This window comes from Rhamphochromis longiceps, linkage group LG15 (assembly GCF_057381845.1).
Source record: "Rhamphochromis longiceps isolate RC_006_pf linkage group LG15, R_longiceps_female_GT1.1, whole genome shotgun sequence".
NCBI classification, from domain to species: domain Eukaryota; kingdom Metazoa; phylum Chordata; class Actinopteri; order Cichliformes; family Cichlidae; genus Rhamphochromis; species Rhamphochromis longiceps.
Genome location: NC_140571.1, coordinates 13,410,050 through 13,430,216, shown reverse-complemented (window position 1 = coordinate 13,430,216; position 20,167 = coordinate 13,410,050). Strand labels below are relative to the sequence as shown.

Below are 20,167 nucleotides of genomic sequence, written 5' to 3'. Positions count from 1 at the left end.
ACGGCAACAACAGGGCAGCCCGCCACATTTAAAGAGACAGTAACAGAGAAAATAAACTGTATTTGAGGCCACGTCTAGCATGAATGGGTCTAACTTTTGCGATACTCACCTGCCAGTCACACTATCATTGTGTATAAAAATTCAGTGTTCATCGCACTAATGGTCGCATATACACGAGTGGACACCAGTCAGAAACAATCGTTTATTTTGTTTCAATAAAAGAAAACAGAAATGCAGAGTTGAAATCAGTTGTTATGCAACACAGCAGAATTACAAAAACGTTTTATATCACAATGGTGGGCTTTTAAAACATAATGAAAACTCAAAAACGTCCATTAATTATAGTAACAAATATCCTGGGTCATCATGTGATCATCAGTCTTCAGCCACTGATCTACTTCAAAAATAAAACGGCTGCTTTCAAAGTCCACAACGTCTTGAAATTCAACCACCCAGGAAAATGTACATAGGAAAAAAAAATGAAATAAAATTCACATAACTTTTAGGGAAACTGAAAAACACACACAAAAAAAAAGTTTTTCTACCTCGTGGAGTATTTCTCCATTCTTCCCATCATAGTGTAACAACTTAAACATGCAGGTTCCCAACCATGACCCAATTTTTCAGTATAAAGCCCAAAATGTACAGTTTCACCCCAATTATTCCAAACCTCTTTTGCCAATGAAAACAATGTGAAAACATTCCCTTTGTTAAAATGGGCAATGCAGTCTTTACAAAGAAAAAGAAAAGAAGCCCTTTTCATACATGTAGTCTTTTTTGATGGCACACATCAGATTCATAATTAAATTACTAACCTCATCAGATTTTTTTATGTATTACTTCCAAAAGGTAATGAATACGAATGAATTCATGTATGGCAAATGTCCTGCGAGATCAATGACACTTTTGCCACAGTTGCCAGTATAGCTGTTTTCACACACAAACTTAAAATGTTGGAACAGGCACATCAGGACATTGTGTAAATTTCTTTCTCACATGTAACACAAAAGCAAGCCTTCCATGTGGTTTAGGTGAGGGAGCTGCATGATCCTATAGAAAGGACACAATATGACTATAATATGACTAAGTTCCTATGCAAATTACATGAATTTTGTTCCTGGCTGAAATCCATTCAATGTCCAATCCAACTGCATCACACCTTTGTGTTCTTACATGCACCTCTCTCAGGTAATGTCAAGAAAGACTTCAGGCTGCAGTGCACATGTGAAAAGAGCTTACGTGTCTGAATGAAACTGCAAAAAGTGGCCTGAATGGAAAAAGTGCCGTCACTTAAGCACAGTGGTGGAACCATGTCTGAAAAGGGCTTTGCGTTAAAAATTACAAACACATGCTGCCAAGGATGACATTTCCAAAAAGAAAATCCCCAAATTTTTTCACATCCCCCAATTTTCCCCCCCAATCTCTCTTCCTCATGTTTGGTACAATATGAAATAATTCCCCCTGTCAAACTGACTTTGCAGCTTGCTGAGCCTGACGCCGTAAGAGGACGTATATCTTCTCCTTAATCCAGTCTTTGTTGTATGGTTGATATGTTTGAGTGTCAGCTCTGTATCTGTATAAAAAGTAAAATATTTTATTGAAACGTGACCAATGCATCCAAAGGGAATGTTGTGTTGCATTCAAATTCATACACAGCTAATTATACTTACACAAGACAGCTCAGATCTGCCAAGTCATCAATAAAGTCGAACAACTGACTAATGTCATAAGTAATGGAGGGACTGTTTGGATTCATCCTCTTGAGGTGCTCTTCATACATTTTGCAAACACCTGGGGAAGAGGCAAATGACATGCTGAATGGAAGCAAAAACAACAACAACAAAATGCAATCCACAGGAAAAAGCTAAAATAGCAAAAAACAAGCGTAATTTACATAGACTTTACAGTGTGCAGTAATCACTGAAAGAGAAAGACAAGATAAATAAAGAGGCCCTAATAAAGGGAATAAAGTAATAAGTGAAAACAAACAAACCTTTGGCGTCACTTTCTGTATTTGTATCTGTATTTATTAGAGCTATTTTGAAATACCTTATATTTAACTGGTACGTTAATCTGTTATTTACTGGTCTTACTGTCTTGAAGCAACAGTGACCACATCATTTCCTCTGGGATTAATACAGTAGTCTGAATCTGAAAAGTGTATACTGCAGTTCAAGACACACAACACAATTGTAAACACCTCTTACTTTACAGATAATAAAGGCATTAAAAGGTATATGATAACCCCATTACTACGGAATGCATAACTTGAGTAAATGTACGTATTTTTAATCACAGTCAGTTCTGAATATCATACTAATGATTATTCTTTGTGTAAGTGAACCTTGATTAATCTCTGTTCAATAGAGCTCAACTGCAGTTCAAAACCCATTAATGTAAAGCAAATGGTTTCCAGTGTATACTTTTAGTCTGTGTGCTGAGAGCGCTTTCAGTCACAGTCACCCTGTTCTTTGGGACAAGCTGCCTGCTGACCTGAGGTCAATTAGAGCTGTGTCAACATTCAAAAACAGGTATAAAACCTTTGAATTCTTTATTTTTTTACTAAGTTTTTTTGATGTTATTTTTAAACTTTTATAGTAAGCACAAGTTTACATGTTATTTGTGCTATATAAAAATGATGTTGACATTAGAGCAGGGCGATATGGCCAAAAATATTTATCACGATATACATTTGAAAATTTGCAATAACGATATAACTGACGATATAATTGATGCGAGACAAAATACAACTCCACAACATTACTAGCGCAAAAAGACAACCTTCCATTTATTTTCACTTAAACAAGAAGCTGGTTTTTATGTACATTAAAGCTTTATAAAAATGTAACAGTGCAAATGCAAATTCCTTGCTGAAAGTTTAACTAAAAGGCATTTCCAGTAGAAATGGGCTGACATATCCTGAGCATAACCATGTATAATATCCACTGAAGTTAAAAAGAGGTGCTTTGCAACATTAAACTGCAGTGTGCGGTACGTATTTTTCGGACCATAAGGTGCACGGGATTATAAGGCACATTAAGCGAAACAAAGCAGTCAGATAAATCAAACTTTATTCAACTCATTCTTGCTTCCTCCACTTCTGTACCATTGATTCATTAATGTTGAATTCTCTGGCAGCTGCTCTATTCCCATGTTGTTGCAGTATATTAATGACTAACCTTGTATTGCGGATGGATTATCTCAGTTGTTCTCCTGACTGAAGTTTGGTCCGTTTACAGCATCCTGCCATGCGACTGAATTTGTCTCTAACTATCAGGAACCTTAACGTTAACTTTTATTGAGTGGAAAAGTGTTAGTGTTCGTCCTCCAGCTTCACTGTTTATGTTATGCTAACATAGCTGTGTCGCTAGCGATCACGTAGCACATCATTATATACCAGCTAGCCCAACTTCAGTAACCCTACAAACGTCACTGCTGTTTAGTTTCCTGTCTTCATTTATGTTGGAAGTGATAGCAGAGCTGTACGTTTGAATTTTTTCAGAAATCTCTCAGTCAGAACATGCAATATCATGCTTAGGTAACTAGCGAAACTAGCGAGCTAACTTCCGCTAGCTAACTTCCTGCTAACTTCTAACTCGTTAAATGTAATAAATTTTGTTTTCATGGATGCCTGGAAGTTAAACTTCATAGTTACACCTGGTAAAGCAGCAATGCTGATCGTTTTATTAAAGATGAAAGAATTTAGACAGTTTTTAACTCTCAGTGATGCTGCAGTGTTGTTTGACCTGAAGTATACGGAGTTTAGGACACAGATTACTCCCAGATTTAAGAGCATCTTAGTCCGACAAATACGACAATAACGACAGCCGCTTGCATGTTCTGCAAAAAAATGTGCTTTGTCGTGTATCTGACGGACAAACACCAAACCAGTTCCACATCACTGAAGTTGCACCATTTTTTACAAACCAATTCTGGTTCATTTGTTTCACTCAACAATCGGCCATGTGCGTATGAAAACAAAGGAACTGCGCATGCGCGTTTTACTCATATTCTATCACGATATTTCATTTTCCTATCGTTGCCTAACATTATACCGGTATTACCGTGAACGGTATAATATGGCCCAGCCCTAGTTGACATAAAAGAATTTTGTTTCCTGAGTCCATAGTTTAAAGAGAGTCACATAATTAATATATATGTCTTTTCTCATGTTTTCTTTTTTACTTTCCAGAAACTAGAAAGTGATTACTGTCAGTCTGGGTTTTTGTTTTTTTCTCCACAAATTAAGATGAACCACATAATCCCATACACAGACAATACTTGGTACCAGGATTAATTTATTATTCACTGGCCTATCATTCGTATGTATTTACTATGAGAAAAATATCCTTTAAAAGAATGAGGAATCACAATAGATGATGAATTCAATAAAATTGCATCTGCTGCTACTACTAGTTACACTGAAAGTAAATATTTAAAAAAAACTGCGAGATGATTTATGAATGAAAACATTAAACAGACTCACCCTCCATGCATTCATTAACTGACTCATAGTCAGCGTATGTGCGGCCCTCTGGTCTCTTGGTTGGTTGGACAAGCAAAATTGTGTGCGACTGTAAAATGATTGATAATGTTTAATACACACCACCACGTAGTTTCTCTGTGTCAAACCAAAGCACCTTAATTGGGCAGCTGATGCGAGTTTTTTGCGAGTTTTTGAGACTTGTGTAACCTTCTGCCCAGACATTTTCCAACACCAGTGTAAGGATGGTCATTCAGCTGCAGACCACCGACTTCATCAGTCTTTTACAAAACATCCACCATAACGTTACTTCAGCCACATCTCACATTAATAGAAATATGTAATTTGATTAGATGGTGAAATTAAGTTTTAAGAAACAACGAAGCGGTGGGCAAAAATGCGTGTTTGATAAGAATAGCAAAGCGTTAGCCTCGAAGCTTATTAGCTTAGCTGTGTGTGATTAGCACAAGCTAGTTGTGGCCTAAACTGAGAATTATTAGCTCTTTAGATGTAAAATAAAACACACTTACCATCTCTGTTTTCAACCCAAAGCCTCGCTATTTACTGGCTATGCAAAACTGAAAAAAACTCGTATTCGGTGTAACTTCTCAGAACCCCGTGCGATGTAGCTGTTTGGTCTAAAAGTAATTTAGGGGAAGTGAAAAAGACCTCTTCCGGTTGTAAAATCGAGTCCCTTCAAAGTATAATTTTTGCTTCAAAATAAAAGTCCGATAATGCAACAGTAATGATTAAAATGTGATTTTTTTTCAGCAGACTTTGTTTGTAAAGGTACACATTATTTTTTCTAAATTCTCTTTTTTTTAATTATCATAGACATTATTTAAATGGACCCAGGTTGTGCATCTGAAAAGTGTAGCCAGCAGAGAAGCGCTCTAAAGCTGCCTTACTTTTAATAGCCAGTAGGGGCTGAACGCTTTGTCAGCCCCTGCAAGGCTCCTGCATAGAAGACTTCTAGTTGTACAGAAGTTTGTGGGAAAACGGCCCCCCAATAAATTACTTTTCTAATGAGTTTGTGAACTCACTTGCTGATTATTTAATGGGGGAAAATGTAAATTTAAATTGTAGTCATTATATTGTTTTGCTGTTTACACATTCACTTAACATAGAGAGATCTCTGGTTCATCCCTGGGAGGACACACAAAACCCTTCAGGTCTGCATCAAGAAAGACATCCAGCATACAAGTGGAGCTAGCTGTTGTGGTGACCCCTTGTGAACTTGGGAGCACCTCTGAGTAGCTTTTACTATTATCCTGCTCGTGTATTGACATGTCAGTAATGATGCCCTACAAGAAATGAAGATGCAAATAAAGCATTTTTTTTTTCAAAAACAACACATACACTGACATAGTGGAGATCACAAAAACAAACTGAAAGACAGTGAAACCAGGAAAAATAGCTATAATATTTGTGATGGCAAATCATATTTTTAAATGAAATATGTAATGTGGTTTGTTGTTCTTTTTTTCTTTATTTGGTGTGTATACTATAGGCTACATTTGTGTACCAAAATCACTTGATTTTCTTTAAACAGAGAGCATGACTGGGCACTTTTGGAGATATCAGTGACATGTGTGGTTATGGCCTTGCTCTCAGAAGGTCCCTGAGTGTCGCTCTCCTTGTAGTTTCTCTTGGAGATGTGGATACAGGCACCCTCGCCACACCTCCACACTCTCGTTGGCATGCCTCCAGGGACACAAAGTTGTTGGGATTGCCCTGGCAGCCTCCATACCAGAACTCGGTACACTTGGCAGTGGCAGGATTATAGCAGAACCGGACCGTCCAGGTCTCACAGGGGCCCTCATCACGAGGCAGGGAGCACAAATTGCCAGTGGATGGAGGAGTGGGTGATGGGTGCTGCTGATATAGGAGAAAACAAAGCAATATATACATTATATTTGTAGTGTGGTCTGCAGAAAAAGAGCTGCAATTGTTAGACATTTTAAATGGTGAAAGAAATATTAAGCGTTACATATATGATTATATAATTGTTTTGCAGAGACAAAGATACTTTCTTATGGTTGTTATTGTGAATAATGCTCTAAAAACACATGATATTTTATCCCTGTGGTGCTTCTATTTGACCATATCTTTTTGGTGAACACTCAAATTTAGTAAACTTGGCAAATACTTTGTTACTAAGTGAAGGTCATCACTAGATTTATATACACAGCTGTTATATTATTCAGAAAGGTTAACTGTGACTGGCTCATAAAATTAGTTAATAATGTGATTCCTACCACAGTCTGGTACTCAGGACAGCCAGCCTGTCCGAATCCTTGAGCGGGTGTCACCCCATCCAAACAACAGCCATACCTAAAACAGAGACGATGATTTTTCTTTTTTAATTTCAGTTTGAAAATGGGGAAAAGATTTCTCTACACTTTCACATCATTTTCTGCAAAATAGTGTTTAGAGGTACTCATGTTACCTAGTGCGGACACATTCTTGTGAGCATCCCAGGTTCCTGGGCCCCGTGGCAGAGGTACGGCCATCAGGACAGCAGCCGTAAGGCGACTGCGTACAGTGAGGTCTCACCTCATTAGGGTAAGAGTCATACACACTGTTTGTAGCTGGCCTTGAAACTAAAGCAAGTAAACAAATGAGGTCAAATATACTGTATGCATGCATTCCTTTCTAATTTTAAAAGCTTTTGACTAACATTTCTTAATAAGTCTGTGTAGGTTCTCAGTCATCTTTGTAGGTAATAAAAGATAAGTCATGAAAAGTTTGTTGTTGTTGTTTTTAGTTAAAAAAAAACAGCTTTTATAATACAGAAAACGCTTCGTAGAAGGAAAAAGAAATGGCTGTGTTTGAGCTTGTGGCTTACCTCCAGTTATCTAAGTTGGAAATTAGGCTAAAACAAGTTTGGAATTTTCTGTTTGTCTATGAAATACAAGAAGGCAATGGGAGGGCAGCACAGTCATAGTCTAGACAGCAACAATTACAACATGCCGAAAGCGTACATTATCTTTATTGCGTGAAGAACCCTCAACTGTGTTACAATACTAAAATTACTGTCTGCGTCGTCTTAAGAAACGTTTGTTTTTTTTTTTGTTTTTTTACAGTGGCTTTGATTTCACATATATAAAATGCACTCTGAGTTGTGAAACACTGCTATGTCTGTGTGGGTGAGTGTCTCTAAATGTTCATTAATTCATTATTCAGCACTGTAATATCAGTTCTGTTCAAATTAGTTCAATTCAATTCAGTAGTACCAAATCACAAGAAAAAATGCCTGAAGGAGCTTTGTACTATAAGGCAAACCCCAAAAATCAAACAACCCCATATGAACAACCATTTTGCAATAGTGGGTAAGAGCATAGAGACAGGACTAAATACAGACTACGGGACAGAGAAGACAAAGATTTGGTGCTGCAGTGGTGTGTAAACATGTGGGCAATGAAAAGAGGTGAGTAGACAAGTTCCTGAAGCAGTCTGTGCTCTATAGCAGTATAGCTACAATCTGCTTCAGGGTCAGCCAACCCAGCCTAAACTATAAGCTTCATCAAAAAAAGAACATTTTGAGCTTAGTCTTTAAAGTAAACTTCCCCCAAATCCAAACTGGGACCTGAATGCTGAAGGCTCTGCCTCCCATTCTGCTTTTAAAATCTCTAGAAACTACAAGCAAGCCTGCAGTCTGAGAGAAAAGTGCTCTATTGGGATGATATGATTCTATGAGGTTCTATTACACACAAGGGTGATCTTATGTTGTAGTGCCACATATAAAGAAATTGCATGCTCAACCATGCAAAGAAAGATGGTAACATTTCCGCACTCATCATACCTGAAGGTTCTTCTGGAATATGGGGCACAAATCCTCTAATAGTGCTTCCACCTGGCCTTGGGTCCTGCACACTTGGGGCCGCTGGAAAAGAAACAAGGTTGACAATATAAAATAAATAAATAAAAGTAAAAATGATCAGAACTTGCTGCATTCAGATGTCACTCACTTTGCACCCCAGGGCAGGGCTGCGTGTTGCATTCCTCCACAGAATGTGGTCTGTGAGCTAACCCACAACGATCTTCAGGGTAGGGGTTCAAATCAGTGTCAAAACAGGCAACTCTCCTCTCCCTCACACCACCACCACAACTTCTCGAACACTGCGAGATAAACAAAGCTAGTAACGCTGAAAGGAAAATAACAGTTAAAGCTTTTTTTTGCTTTCTGTTCCCTTACCAGGCCGTACTCTGTCATATGCCAGGTTATGCGTGTGTAACAGGCAGGTCTGCGGCAGGCCTGGACAGAAGGAGGTCGAACCAGTCCACTGCATGCATGATCAGGCAGATGTTCGCCTCCTGGTCCAACGCAAACAACTTCCCTTGTCTGCTGTCCTTCTCCACAGGTTGCTGAACACTGACCATCAAATGCAACAATTTAGTTAATATTTTTAACTGATTTGAGTTGATAAATACAAGCAGTGTAACAATCATATGAACAAGGTCATACTTTATCCAAGATAGGTGTTGTATCAGCCAAAAAAAAAATTAAAATGGCAAAGATGGTCTAAGTAGACATAACTGTTTCATATCATTAGGATAGTTCAAATATGATAGTTTTTAACCGTAGGAGACATACTCCACTGAAGCTGGACACGCTGTACTCTGCAGTACATGGATGCATGTTGCAGGCCTGCTGACTCGGTGGCCTTTGCAGGCGCTGGGCAATGCAGTAAGTCTCGTCGACCACATGGGGGTTCACTGAGTCCTCAACTACACACTCCACACTACGATGCTGCATGCCTCCGCTGCACGAGGCAGAGCACTCGCCAAACACACTAGCTCTATAGACATATGTGAATGTCTCTGTTGGACGAGGAGCAGCAACAACAACTGGAGCAGAGGAGTGTACTGAGTTAGTGTCTTCATCCAAGCCCATAAACTCTCCACGGGTCAGTATCTAAAAAAAAAGACAAATTATTAGGAAATAACTATAAGAAAAAGAACCAACAGGTATTACAAAAGTGAAAAGAGTCCTATAAATCGCCTTTTAGGAGAGTAAAATTCTCTATGACTAAAACAAAACTAAAAGACTGCATCAAAGAAAGGGAGGATAACAACAGAAATATCTTATATATTCTTTTTCTACCTTTAACTTCAACAATCTTTTTTTCTAAATCTGGCTGACAAACAAGAGTTAGCAATAAAGAAAAAACTTCTTTGCTTTGAACAATCTGCATCTTTAAAAGTAAAAAATATACAGGCGATCTTTCAACCTTATTTAGATTCATTTTTATGCTCTATTCTAGCGTCACACCCTGCTCTTGGATTATTTGGTACATTGAAACCCAAATATTCAAACTAAGTAAGAGTCACATGCATAGGTCTAATCTGCAGCTCCAAATCTCACCCTGCAGACACCATCCACACAGATATCACTGCGGCCCACATAGCACGGGGTCCCATCTACCACTGCAGTTCTGTGTCGGTAAAAGAAATCCTCTCCTCTCGGGACACAGTTGAGCTCACATGGATTAGCTGCTAGAAAAGGTTAGGGAGTCACAAACCTAAAAACACTTAAATATTGTTGTACATATTGTACATGTACCTCCACAATAAGGCAACCATGTGTAGCGTTTGCCATTAAAGTCCATTCTGTCAAACTGGGAGCACTGCTCCTGTCTGAAATCCCTTGAGCTCACTGGGCATTCCTGCATGACAGGAAATCGAACATTTAAACAAGATACTATCCGTTTTCTCTTTGTGAAAGTATTTTTAAATGGGTTTAAAGGATAATTACATGTGTATTGCAGGTGCGGAATGATTTGGAGGATCCTATGCAGTTATGTCCACCATCTGTCCTGCAGAAGGAAATGAAATAAATGGCATTTGCACACTCAAGTGTTAAAAAAGACACAAATTAAAAACGATATAAGAAGAGTGTTGGGTCTGTGTTTCCACAAGCCCCGCTAATTCTAGAGACTTATTCATCATGAAGAAAACAAGACAGTCGATCGATCGATTATTTGCGCAAGGGAGGCCTCGTCTGTGTCCACCACGAAAATGACCCCCAGATCTGACCTCCTCCTGCTACCTTTTATTGAGAGACAGTTCACACAAAACACGTCAGAACAAAGCCACGCCCCCTTGGTTCTAAGACAAAGCATTTTATGTATATGTGTGAACTTCTGTAAGAGTGTGTGTGTGTGTGTGTGTGTGTGTGTGTGTGTGTGTGTGTGTGTGTGTGTGTGTGTGTGTGTGTGTGTGTGTGTGTCAGACCTCCTGCTGACCAAAGGGTCGTAAACCCAGGAAGCTTACATCAAAAGAAACAGATCTTTCAGATAGGATGTATCTACAATAAAACCTCCCCCAGCACAGAGTGGTTGGAGAGGTGGTCAGGATTAAAGGAATGGCTTTGATCCTACTGCTTGAACTAAGACTGTACAAATTTAAGAAACACAATGGCAACATTCAACAATTAGACTTAACAAAGAGTCTTTTGTAATGTTACAAATGAATACAAAATTACCTTAAGTTCACATATTCAAAACACAATAGCAATGAATATAAATATGAGGCTCTTTACTTCATGCATTTCTTTGCCCTACCTTGAAGTAATACATTTCCTGGTTCTCACTGCCACCCCTGTGCCACAGCTGCGGCTGCAGGGTCCATAGGCTCCAAACTCACCCCAGTAGTCGTGGGTCGAACGTGTCAACTAAGCAAATAAGAGAAACTCAAAGTCAGGCTCTGGAACATGTTGTGCTCCCACATGGGACATCAGGACCTGACACAAATCCCTAACTCACACACTAAACGCATGCAAGACGCACTAAAAAAATATAGCATTTAGCCACAAACTAACACTTATACATTACACAACATTTTTACAAACCTGTTCTGTGACACATTGAACTAATCATGCTTGCACATCAGAAAATAAATCATTTACCACTTAAAAAAAAAAATCAAAGGAATATTTTCCTGTGTCATAAGGTACTGTTGATATGAATCTGTAATAATACAATACTATTAATATTGTTAACATAAAAAAACTCACTGTAAAAGCAGGTACAGCCAGCAGCTGTAGGAGTCCCAGGACTTGCAGGATATTCATGTTCACCTGAAGCCACTGCTGAACTACTGACGAGGATAGCAATTAATTAACGCAACTTACAGTGCAAGAAATTCCATTTAACACAAATGATGTGCGTGCAGTTCATTCATCCATTAACAGATTAACGTGTATCAGATGAAACCTGAGTCCCTCAGGACCCCTGCTAATGTCTTAACAAGTATCTATTCCATGCAAATACAAATGAAAAGCTGGATAAAAAAAACATGTAAAATCTTATTACTGAATTACCTGATTGAAGTGAATTCCCAGCTTGCTGACAAGCTGCACGGTGGGATGTGCACTTCAGCAGTGACAGCAGGCAACGACACCCAGCATTTCTTCTTCCATCACCCTCTCACTGCTTACTGACACCACAGCCCATAAAGTGTCAGATTTCAACCACTAAGAGAAACACTGGTTTTCTATTTTTTTTGTTCTGTTTTGATCGTAAATATGTTTCTTGCTGGAGCAGAATGTCTGAAGTTAGAACTTCCACGTACCGAGACTCATGTTGTTAATTTACATCAAGTCTTTTTATTCACACAAATGTTTTGGAGGTACAGAAATTATGCAAATGTAGAGGCAATGTATAGATTCATGCAGAAATGGAACATCATCAAAGTTTGGTTCATTTCATAATATAAAGGAGGTTACATGTGTCATCACGTGCAATTTAAATACGTCTCTGCAACATATCTTAAAGTTGTATTATTTGCGAAGCGCACTAAAACGTGACTCAGTGTGAAAGAGAATTTTCCATTGATTGCCTTTTCTGAAGTGTCTCACCATTGATTGTCTCCTTCACACATCCTGTAACCACTAAATACAGACGAGTAAATCACAACAGGGGAGCTAGTGGGAGGTAAACATAGGTTTAAAGCTCTATTTAGTTTTATTTTTAGCAAGAAACCACAGTGGAGCATGGCCTGGATGTGAACGTAGCATGGAGGACAAGGAACACCGGGAATCAGTGAACATCAACGTTCCTGTGCCAATGAGCTGCAATACTAGAGGAGCCGTTATAGTCTCTTGTCATCGCCTTTAAGATGCAAGTACATAGCAATCAAACAAAAAAGAAAGGCAATAAACTGTGCCTTTGTTGGGTTCATATTGTTAATGTTTGAATGAAACTATTATTTTAAGGGAAAATCCAGCATTCATATATATATATATATATATATATATATATATATATATATATATATATATATACATAAAGTCAGTGATATTATATTATAAAAATAAGAAAAAATATTGTTGTTGCTAGACTTAGCAATCAATGACAAAAACCTTAACAAAGACAATAAAGCACGATTCAGCGATGTCAAACTTCAGCATCTCGCCCCATCACCGACCCATCCATTCAAAATGTAAGCATCCAAACTCAAAACCACAATCCCAAACACGATACAAAGAGAAGCTAAATCTGCCAGTCACTTTTTGTCCCTCAAAGCTGCTGGTTCAGCTTCTGTTTGCTTCTCTTGAGGTTCAAAGGCACTCTTGGTGCTGAACAGGTCGTCCATTGATTCCACGATTTCCTGTATTTCTCGGGACAGCTCGGAGTAGCTCTCTTTAAGGTCCTCTTGCTGCTTCCTGAGGTCTGCTGCCGCATGCGTCAGCTCAGAAACCTGTTCGCTGCAGGTGGTCCTCAACTGCTCCACGTCCAAAAGCATCACTTCCATGCTGTTTATCAGCTCCACCAGACGCTCAGCAGTTGTTTCAAACCCTGATGTGTCCAGACTTCCTTCTTCCTTGGAATTGTCTGGAGCGCTGGCTCCTTCTTCTGGATTTGGTTCTGTCTCCATCCTCGTGTTGTAGCAACTTTCAGTCACCTGATACTCAAGTCAGTCTTCAGTATAGCAGTTTTCTGGAAGAAAAGGGAAGCATTTAGCTGTAGCCAATAGCTGTGATAGGTTCAACTGCAAAGAAATTATTCAATTTGGGTGAGAAATGTCAAAGATGCAGATCTAAGCTCTTCACAGGGAATGAAAAATGCATTTCTATCTAACAACTTTAATAGCAGGAAATTAACTAGGCATATCATTATCTTCTTACTCTGTTTTTTGCTATATTTTTCAAGTAATTAATATTTGACAACAGCATAATAAAACTGAAAATGCTATTTTTGGTGTACCACCCCCAATATTTTCAGTGACTCCTATATGGCCACCCCTATGAAAAATTTCTGGAGGCGGCCCTGTGTGTATGTGTGTATAGTTGTATGTGTTTTATGTGTATCCAAGTGCCCTTTCACTGACATGGCTATACCAAGCTACAACCCCCTACTCCACCCACACCCACACCCCCTAGTCCAAATTACTGCCGGCTTCGATGAGGGGCAGGCGGGACATGAGATTATGTGTTTCTTCCCTCCTCCCAAATTGAGACTATTTACTCCTTCGGCTGTCTGAGCAGATGGATTAACCTCGTCCTCTGCCTTGACACACATGCACACAGTCATATGCATGTTATAATATAAGCTGAACTATTGAAGACACGTGGAGCTATACTACTGCAAGTCAGTTTGAAATGTCACATGCCATTTGGATAAATGCAGAATGTGGCTGGCCCATTCTTTTACATTAAGGAATTACAGGCAAATGCCAGCAGTTACTCTAACAACTGCATATTGTTCAGTAGTAATGGAAACTTTACAGATGAGCAGGCCAACAGTATGCACTAATGCACCGGCGTGCTGTCAATGCAATGAATTTTTGGGACCTCTGTAAAAGTGTAAAGTGATCGTTTCACAGCCTGGACCAAAGACATCGCCACTATTCTTTTACATTGGTTATCCCAAAAATAAACAGCCTAAAATAAAACAGTGTATAATCATCTTCCCGGAGTTTTCTGGCGCAAACGTCAGAGAAGATCCAAAGAATGCTGGCAATAAACAGAGGTGACGGGGAAAAGAACGGGAAACCACAAGGGCTACGTAGAAAAGGGAGGGAAAAGTGATGAGACAGGTGAAAACACAAGGAAAGTAATAATAGGACTTTGGATACGAAAATATTTTTATATTCAATTAGTGCTGTAAAACAAACAAAAAAAAGTATTCTTTCCTATTTTTAATTTTTTAAAAGATTCGATTTTTAAAATATACACTCAATCAATTTTAAAGTCTTTAAAGAATTAAATAGTTAAATGCATTAAAACAGTGACAAAATCCAAATCTTCAAAAATGTGTTAAAGAGCCACCAAAGGTTCCTACCCTTTAAATGGCTGTAAAGATAAGGAGTCTAGACGATGACCTCACCACCCTCGGTCTCTTATCAAAACATGACAACTTGCTCGATGGAGGCCAATGTCAGGGGGATACCCTTACTCTGAAAGTGGTGTAAAATACAAGGGTGTAAGTTTCAAAAGAAAAGTAATGAATTATTAATGAATCGGTTCAGGACACATTACCTAGACAACAAAGACAGCAGCTGTGTGTGTGTGTGTGTGTGTGTGTGTGTGTGTGTGTGTGTGTGTGTGTGTGTGTGTGTGTGTGTGTGTGTGTGTGTGTGTGTAAGACTTTAAGCAGTTACATTACATGTAAATTTTTTGTACTGATGTAATTTTGTTGCATAAGTACAATATAAAATGTTACATTTAATGGAATCTGGTCGAATTACATTCACTTGTACACATACAGTTTATGCCAAGTACAGTTGCCTTAATGATCAATTATTTGAATAAATAAACCTTTAATTTCATGTATTTGAATATCTGAGTTGCGTTTTACTCAAAAAATATTGCTTCGTATTTATGAGGTGGCAGATTTAATTTTTCAAAGCAAAAGCTCACAAAAAATACTGGTATGACAGATCAGGAGGAAAAAGACCCTCATCAGTTCTTCACTAAAGCACGAAGAGACAAAACCAGACAAAAACCGATCAATAAAACAAAAATCAAGCAAAGTATTCATTATAGTATTCAACAAAACATATCAATAAACTTTAAAAATTTCCCATCAGCGAAATACAAGAAAATGAAGTCTTACTTGTCTCTGTGGTTATTTACTGAGCGTATCCGGAATGTGTCAACATGCAGACTAAAGATAATATAGATTATGTGTTAAGTATGGATCCCAGCCAGAGTGCAGCAGGCCTGCCCTCCTCCTAACTCACTCCCTCTGTGCTATGATGCCCACAATGGTGCTATTTAGGGCTAAACCCTGCTGTACGTTATCAACGCAGAACATTTAGTTGTAAAGGACAGATACCTTTTACTTTTCAGAGGCAACATCATGATGAACATGTTGCAGTTTATTTTAGTTCATTTCTTCATTCACAACCACATTTTCAAAACATGCTGGGACCGTGTAAAATCATAATGGTTTGTGGAAATTTAATGCAATGATTTCAAATTCCGGTGATCCCTATATTTAAAATGGGACAGCATATGAAATGTTGAAACCCTTCTGTAACTGTTAATGCGAAATACTAAGCTCTATTTTTGACAGTAACATGTTTTCTCATTCTTGCTTGGTGTAAGATTTCAGCTGCTCAGGAGTTTCAGGTCTCCTTTGGCATTTCATATAATGCTCCAGAGCACCCGGATCCTTACTCTGGAGCCATAAAAATGTAATGCATGCAGAAAGTGGCTTGGTAATGTCATCTGAATGAAACATCACAGATGTGTAAGACACCCATGCTGCGTGCGCTAATGCACCCTCACCTTTATTTATTTATTTTTTTACTTTACAATAATCCAAAGAAACTAGATACTATGGTCTATCTATCTCTCTCTTTGTGTGTGTGTGTGTGTGTGTGTGTGTGTGTGTGTGTGTGTGTGTGTGTGTGTGTGTGTGTGTGTGTGTGTAATGCTGAAAGTGTTGATGGTAAAGCCTGTGTATTTCCAAACATTTCCACATGATGGCGCTTTTAGCTAAGTTTTCCATACACTTCTGTGGAAGCTAGGAAGGTTGAGATACACTTTTTCTGTATCTTTTATGTGCACCAACTCGTTTTTTATGTGTGCTTTATTTATTGTCCTTTGCAAATGTGAATTCTCAATTATAGTTTGTTGAGGTTTAAAGTTGCAGGCGGCTGCCAACTCTATACAGGTTATGCATGTGTTTCAATGAGCTCCTAAAAACATTTAAGGACTAAAATGTGTAGCTTTGCATTTGTGGTTAGGTGGGTGCTCTTTATGTAAGTGCTGTGTGGGGGATCAGGAGTATGGATTATTTCACCCTGGGTCGTATTCAGAGAGGCCAGCCAAGCGTGAGGCAGACAGGAGAAAGGGGGCATTGTTGAGGTCTAGATGAGTGTCAGAGGTGCCTCAGAAAATAGAATCACTCTTGGAGGTTTAACAGAAACTTACTTGCAACAACCCCCTGACCCTTCAGATGTCTGACCGTGGCTGAACCCCTCTTTACAACAGTATATAAATGTATCAATTAACATACCATTTGTATGTGGCTTATGTTAACGGATTGGTAGCGCACTAATTGCAAGTAAACCACAAAGAAACTATGAAAATTAAAATTAAAATTAAAAAACAAAAAATAAAAGAGGAAGAAACAAAAAAGTGGATTTGATCTGGTTTGAATAATAAGTTTATGGGAACGGGGAAATTCCTGAAGGCTGATTTTGTTTACCTTGAGCATTAGGTGGCTGAGGTTTATCAAGTAAGGTGGTGGTGATAATATCAGTTTTCAAAACCTTGGGACTTTCTGGCACCTTGTTCATTCATCTATCTGTCTAGAATTCAGTCTAGGTAAAACAGTTACGTGGATTATGTGGACGCACATTTGTCTCAGCCGTTCTGTCTCTGTCCTTATCTCTCACTGGCTTGGATTTGCACAAACAATCTGAACACAAACTCTGGATTCGTCTGCATATGCCTTCAGAGAGGCCGCTATCATCACTGCTCATAAAGGAAGAAAAAGTTTCATGAAAATGTTTCCCAAATGTGATTTATTCTCAAAATGTGGGCATAAATAGGCTCTCTGTCACTGAAGAAAAAGGAAAGTTACGAGGTAGTGGCTCACGCATGCCTTCAGTCCTTAGGGCCTTGTAGGGTTCAGGGTCTTTGACACACAGAATTCCTACACTATTTATGGCACCTCATTGGTGTAAATGGGCCAGAAATATATGGCCATTTTTAGACATAGGGCCCATTTTTCAGAGGCTAACATGTAATTAGACAATTCACGGCAAAAGGGGCAATTTCTCTCATTATTCCATGACAAATTAGGCAGATAAAAGAAATGGAGGTGATTCCACATATTGAACTTGCATTTCATGGCTATTCATTGGAAGATTCAGTAGCGGCCAAATCAGCAATCTTCTACATTCTTAAAAAGAAGTGGTCAGCTCAGCAACACCAGAAGGACTGAAATACCTCAGACGTGGATGATGACAGAATTATTTCCATGGTTAAGGAAAACTGCTTCACAACAAATCAAGAATGCTTTATAGGAGCTAAACATATCATAGTTTACGATCTAGAAGGCTTCATGAATGGAAAGAGGTCTGCAAAGAGGATAAAACAGCCGTTGATGATGTGAACGATGAATTGTGACATGTACAGAGTTATACTCTGCTCACATTCAGCTAAATGCTGCAAAACAGAACACAACTCTTCACATTGCAAATGGATAACAATCCAAAGCATACCGCAAAAGCAGGAGTTTCTCAAGACAAAGAAATGATATATTCTTCAGTGACCAAGTGGGTCACCTGATCTCAACACAACAGAGCATGCTTTTCAGTTACTGACTACAAAACTGAATGATGAACAACTCACAAGCAAGCAACTGAAGAAGGATACAGTAAATGCCCCGATTAACTCGTATGCATGCAAACATGCGCAGTACCAAAAAGAGAAACAGAGGTACATCCAGAGCCCAACCCTGAATGAATGTTCATTTTACTCTGTGCTCGCTTGATGTGTGGGATAGAAACAGAATAAATACTAAATATATGCTTTGTTTGTATTTGTCTTCACAGACTATTTAATGTATCGGCTGGTTAATTAGGTTTTTGTAGATGAAAATGATCATACAAAAAAAATCAAGAAGGGAAAAGAACTAGATTTGAACTTTTTTCTCTCTTTTAATTTAAATTTTGACTTGTCAGTCAACTGTCAGTCAGCTCTGTAAAGGAGTTTCAGCTAAATATCTTAAAAAGAAAGAAGTATTTTTTTTTCTTTTTAGAATATTACATTCTGAAAAAGATTTGGTCTAAAAGTGAAAGGAAAAACAGCTTAACAGAGCTCCACCCAGATCCATCAGATCGGGATCAGTTTCCTTGAGACGTTCTCGTTTTCTGGTAAATGGGTGGGATTCCCGATCCCGTCCCCCCAGGGAAGTACAAGTGCATGAATAGTTAATGTTCCAATCAGGCCTCCCCCGCTTTCATATGATGCCAGAGAATTTTTTTCTCCCCCTTAGAGAAACAATGTGAAGTCTGCTGGACACTGCTCAGAAACCTGATTGTTACAAAATGTTCCCTGGAATGGGAAGCTTCAAATATTTCCCTCCTTCTTTGCCTAAAACAAAAGGCCCAGATGATGAAAATGTGTGATTTCTGCTACTTTTGTCAAATGTTGAAACTGAAAAGTAATGTGCTTTGAGATGATGCCATTGATGAAAATGAGATTTGGTTTAAAGACTATAGCTGTGCTAGTTGGAGGCATTACCATAAATAGAAATGATAAAACTGGCTCTTACTGCGTGACCTGATCAGTGAACCAGGCCAGAAAAAAATCAGAGCAAACAGTAATGATTCTCATCAAAGACTTTGCAGGGAAATTGCAGGGATTTCATGCAAGGTTGAAGGCATCAAGTTGACCTTCTCATGACTTGTGTCCATTTTGAATGGCTAATGTGTCCAGACTGTCCATCAAGTGAAGCATCTGGGCCTTTTTCATGACAAGTGAGACGTCTGACATCGATCTGCTCACCACCTCAGAGCATTCCATTGTTGGGTCTCTGCTGCACCTGATATGAGATGCCTGCCAGCACTGCACTCTCTTAACAGAGCTTTAATTGTTTTGTATTTCTTCCACATTCTCGGGCGTGCAGTTTCCCCTCAGTATACATTCATACACATGTGCTTCCACACATGCCCACACATTGCAGGAACACTCACCAGACATTATTTTCTCTTTCCAGTGAAGTAAAACATTTGGCTAGCAGTAAAAACAAATAGAAGCATGTGGGAATTTGGCTTTTTAAAGAACCCCTGGCCCTAAAGTGAAACCACAGTTCATCCCAGCAGCAAGGAGGGCAGGATGAGAGATATTTACATGAAATTAAAGCCCTAAGATGGTCTAATTTTTACAAGATTATTTGGTGATAAACAAAAGTGGGGGAGGGTTCATGGAAAGTTTAGACACCATCTAAATTCTTTCTTTTTCTCCCGCTGATATATATATTATGATATTATATAAAACAGATATAGATGTTTGAGTTACTCCTGATTAGGCAATGTGGAATATTTGTTTCTCCCACAAAGAAGGATTAAAATTTCCATTCACATTTCCCATAACAACGCCACTCTTTGATAAATGTTGTTGTATGAGCTGCCATGTTTTTCTTTCTGGATATTTTCTGCTGTCTTTGCCAGGACCTCATTTACTCTTTTTCAGGCTGGGAAACGGGTTTTAGACACTGG

At 38.6% G+C, this 20,167-nt stretch overlaps 2 protein-coding genes and 1 long non-coding RNA gene across 7 annotated transcripts; all 3 read right to left on the bottom strand.

Annotated features, from left to right (window-relative positions):
- Nucleotides 1–188: 188 nt before the first annotated feature.
- Nucleotides 189–5,171, bottom strand: erh (ERH mRNA splicing and mitosis factor). The gene is made up of 4 exons (XM_085383352.1): nt 5,014–5,171; nt 4,487–4,574; nt 1,671–1,791; nt 189–1,573 (listed from the first exon to the last, which is right to left on the bottom strand). Exons 1-4 carry the CDS (start codon nt 5,014–5,016, stop codon nt 1,465–1,467), a joined length of 321 nt encoding a protein of 106 aa, XP_085239478.1. The 5' UTR covers nt 5,017–5,171; the 3' UTR covers nt 189–1,464.
- Nucleotides 5,172–5,935: 764 nt separating this feature from the next.
- On the bottom strand, nt 5,936–11,925 carry paplnb (papilin b, proteoglycan-like sulfated glycoprotein). 5 transcript variants are annotated; one of them, XM_085383347.1, is made up of 13 exons: nt 11,808–11,925; nt 11,502–11,584; nt 11,050–11,159; nt 10,242–10,302; nt 10,050–10,152; nt 9,852–9,982; nt 9,081–9,401; nt 8,682–8,858; nt 8,455–8,605; nt 8,289–8,369; nt 6,933–7,086; nt 6,742–6,817; nt 5,936–6,361 (listed from the first exon to the last, which is right to left on the bottom strand). In XM_085383347.1, exons 2-13 carry the CDS (start codon nt 11,556–11,558, stop codon nt 6,080–6,082), a joined length of 1,704 nt encoding a protein of 567 aa, XP_085239473.1. In that variant the 5' UTR covers nt 11,559–11,584; nt 11,808–11,925; the 3' UTR covers nt 5,936–6,079. The 5 variants fall into 5 exon arrangements, with proteins under 5 accessions (XP_085239473.1, XP_085239476.1, XP_085239475.1 ...); XM_085383350.1 differs by having other exon boundaries at nt 5,936–6,358; XM_085383349.1 differs by having other exon boundaries at nt 9,852–9,979.
- A 178-nt stretch (nt 11,926–12,103) lies between these two features.
- LOC146652346 (uncharacterized) lies at nt 12,104–15,620 on the bottom strand. The gene is made up of 3 exons (XR_014907678.1): nt 15,544–15,620; nt 14,770–14,884; nt 12,104–13,425 (listed from the first exon to the last, which is right to left on the bottom strand). It is a non-coding gene; the product is annotated as an uncharacterized LOC146652346 (long non-coding RNA).
- Between the last annotated feature and the right edge of the window lie 4,547 nt (nt 15,621–20,167).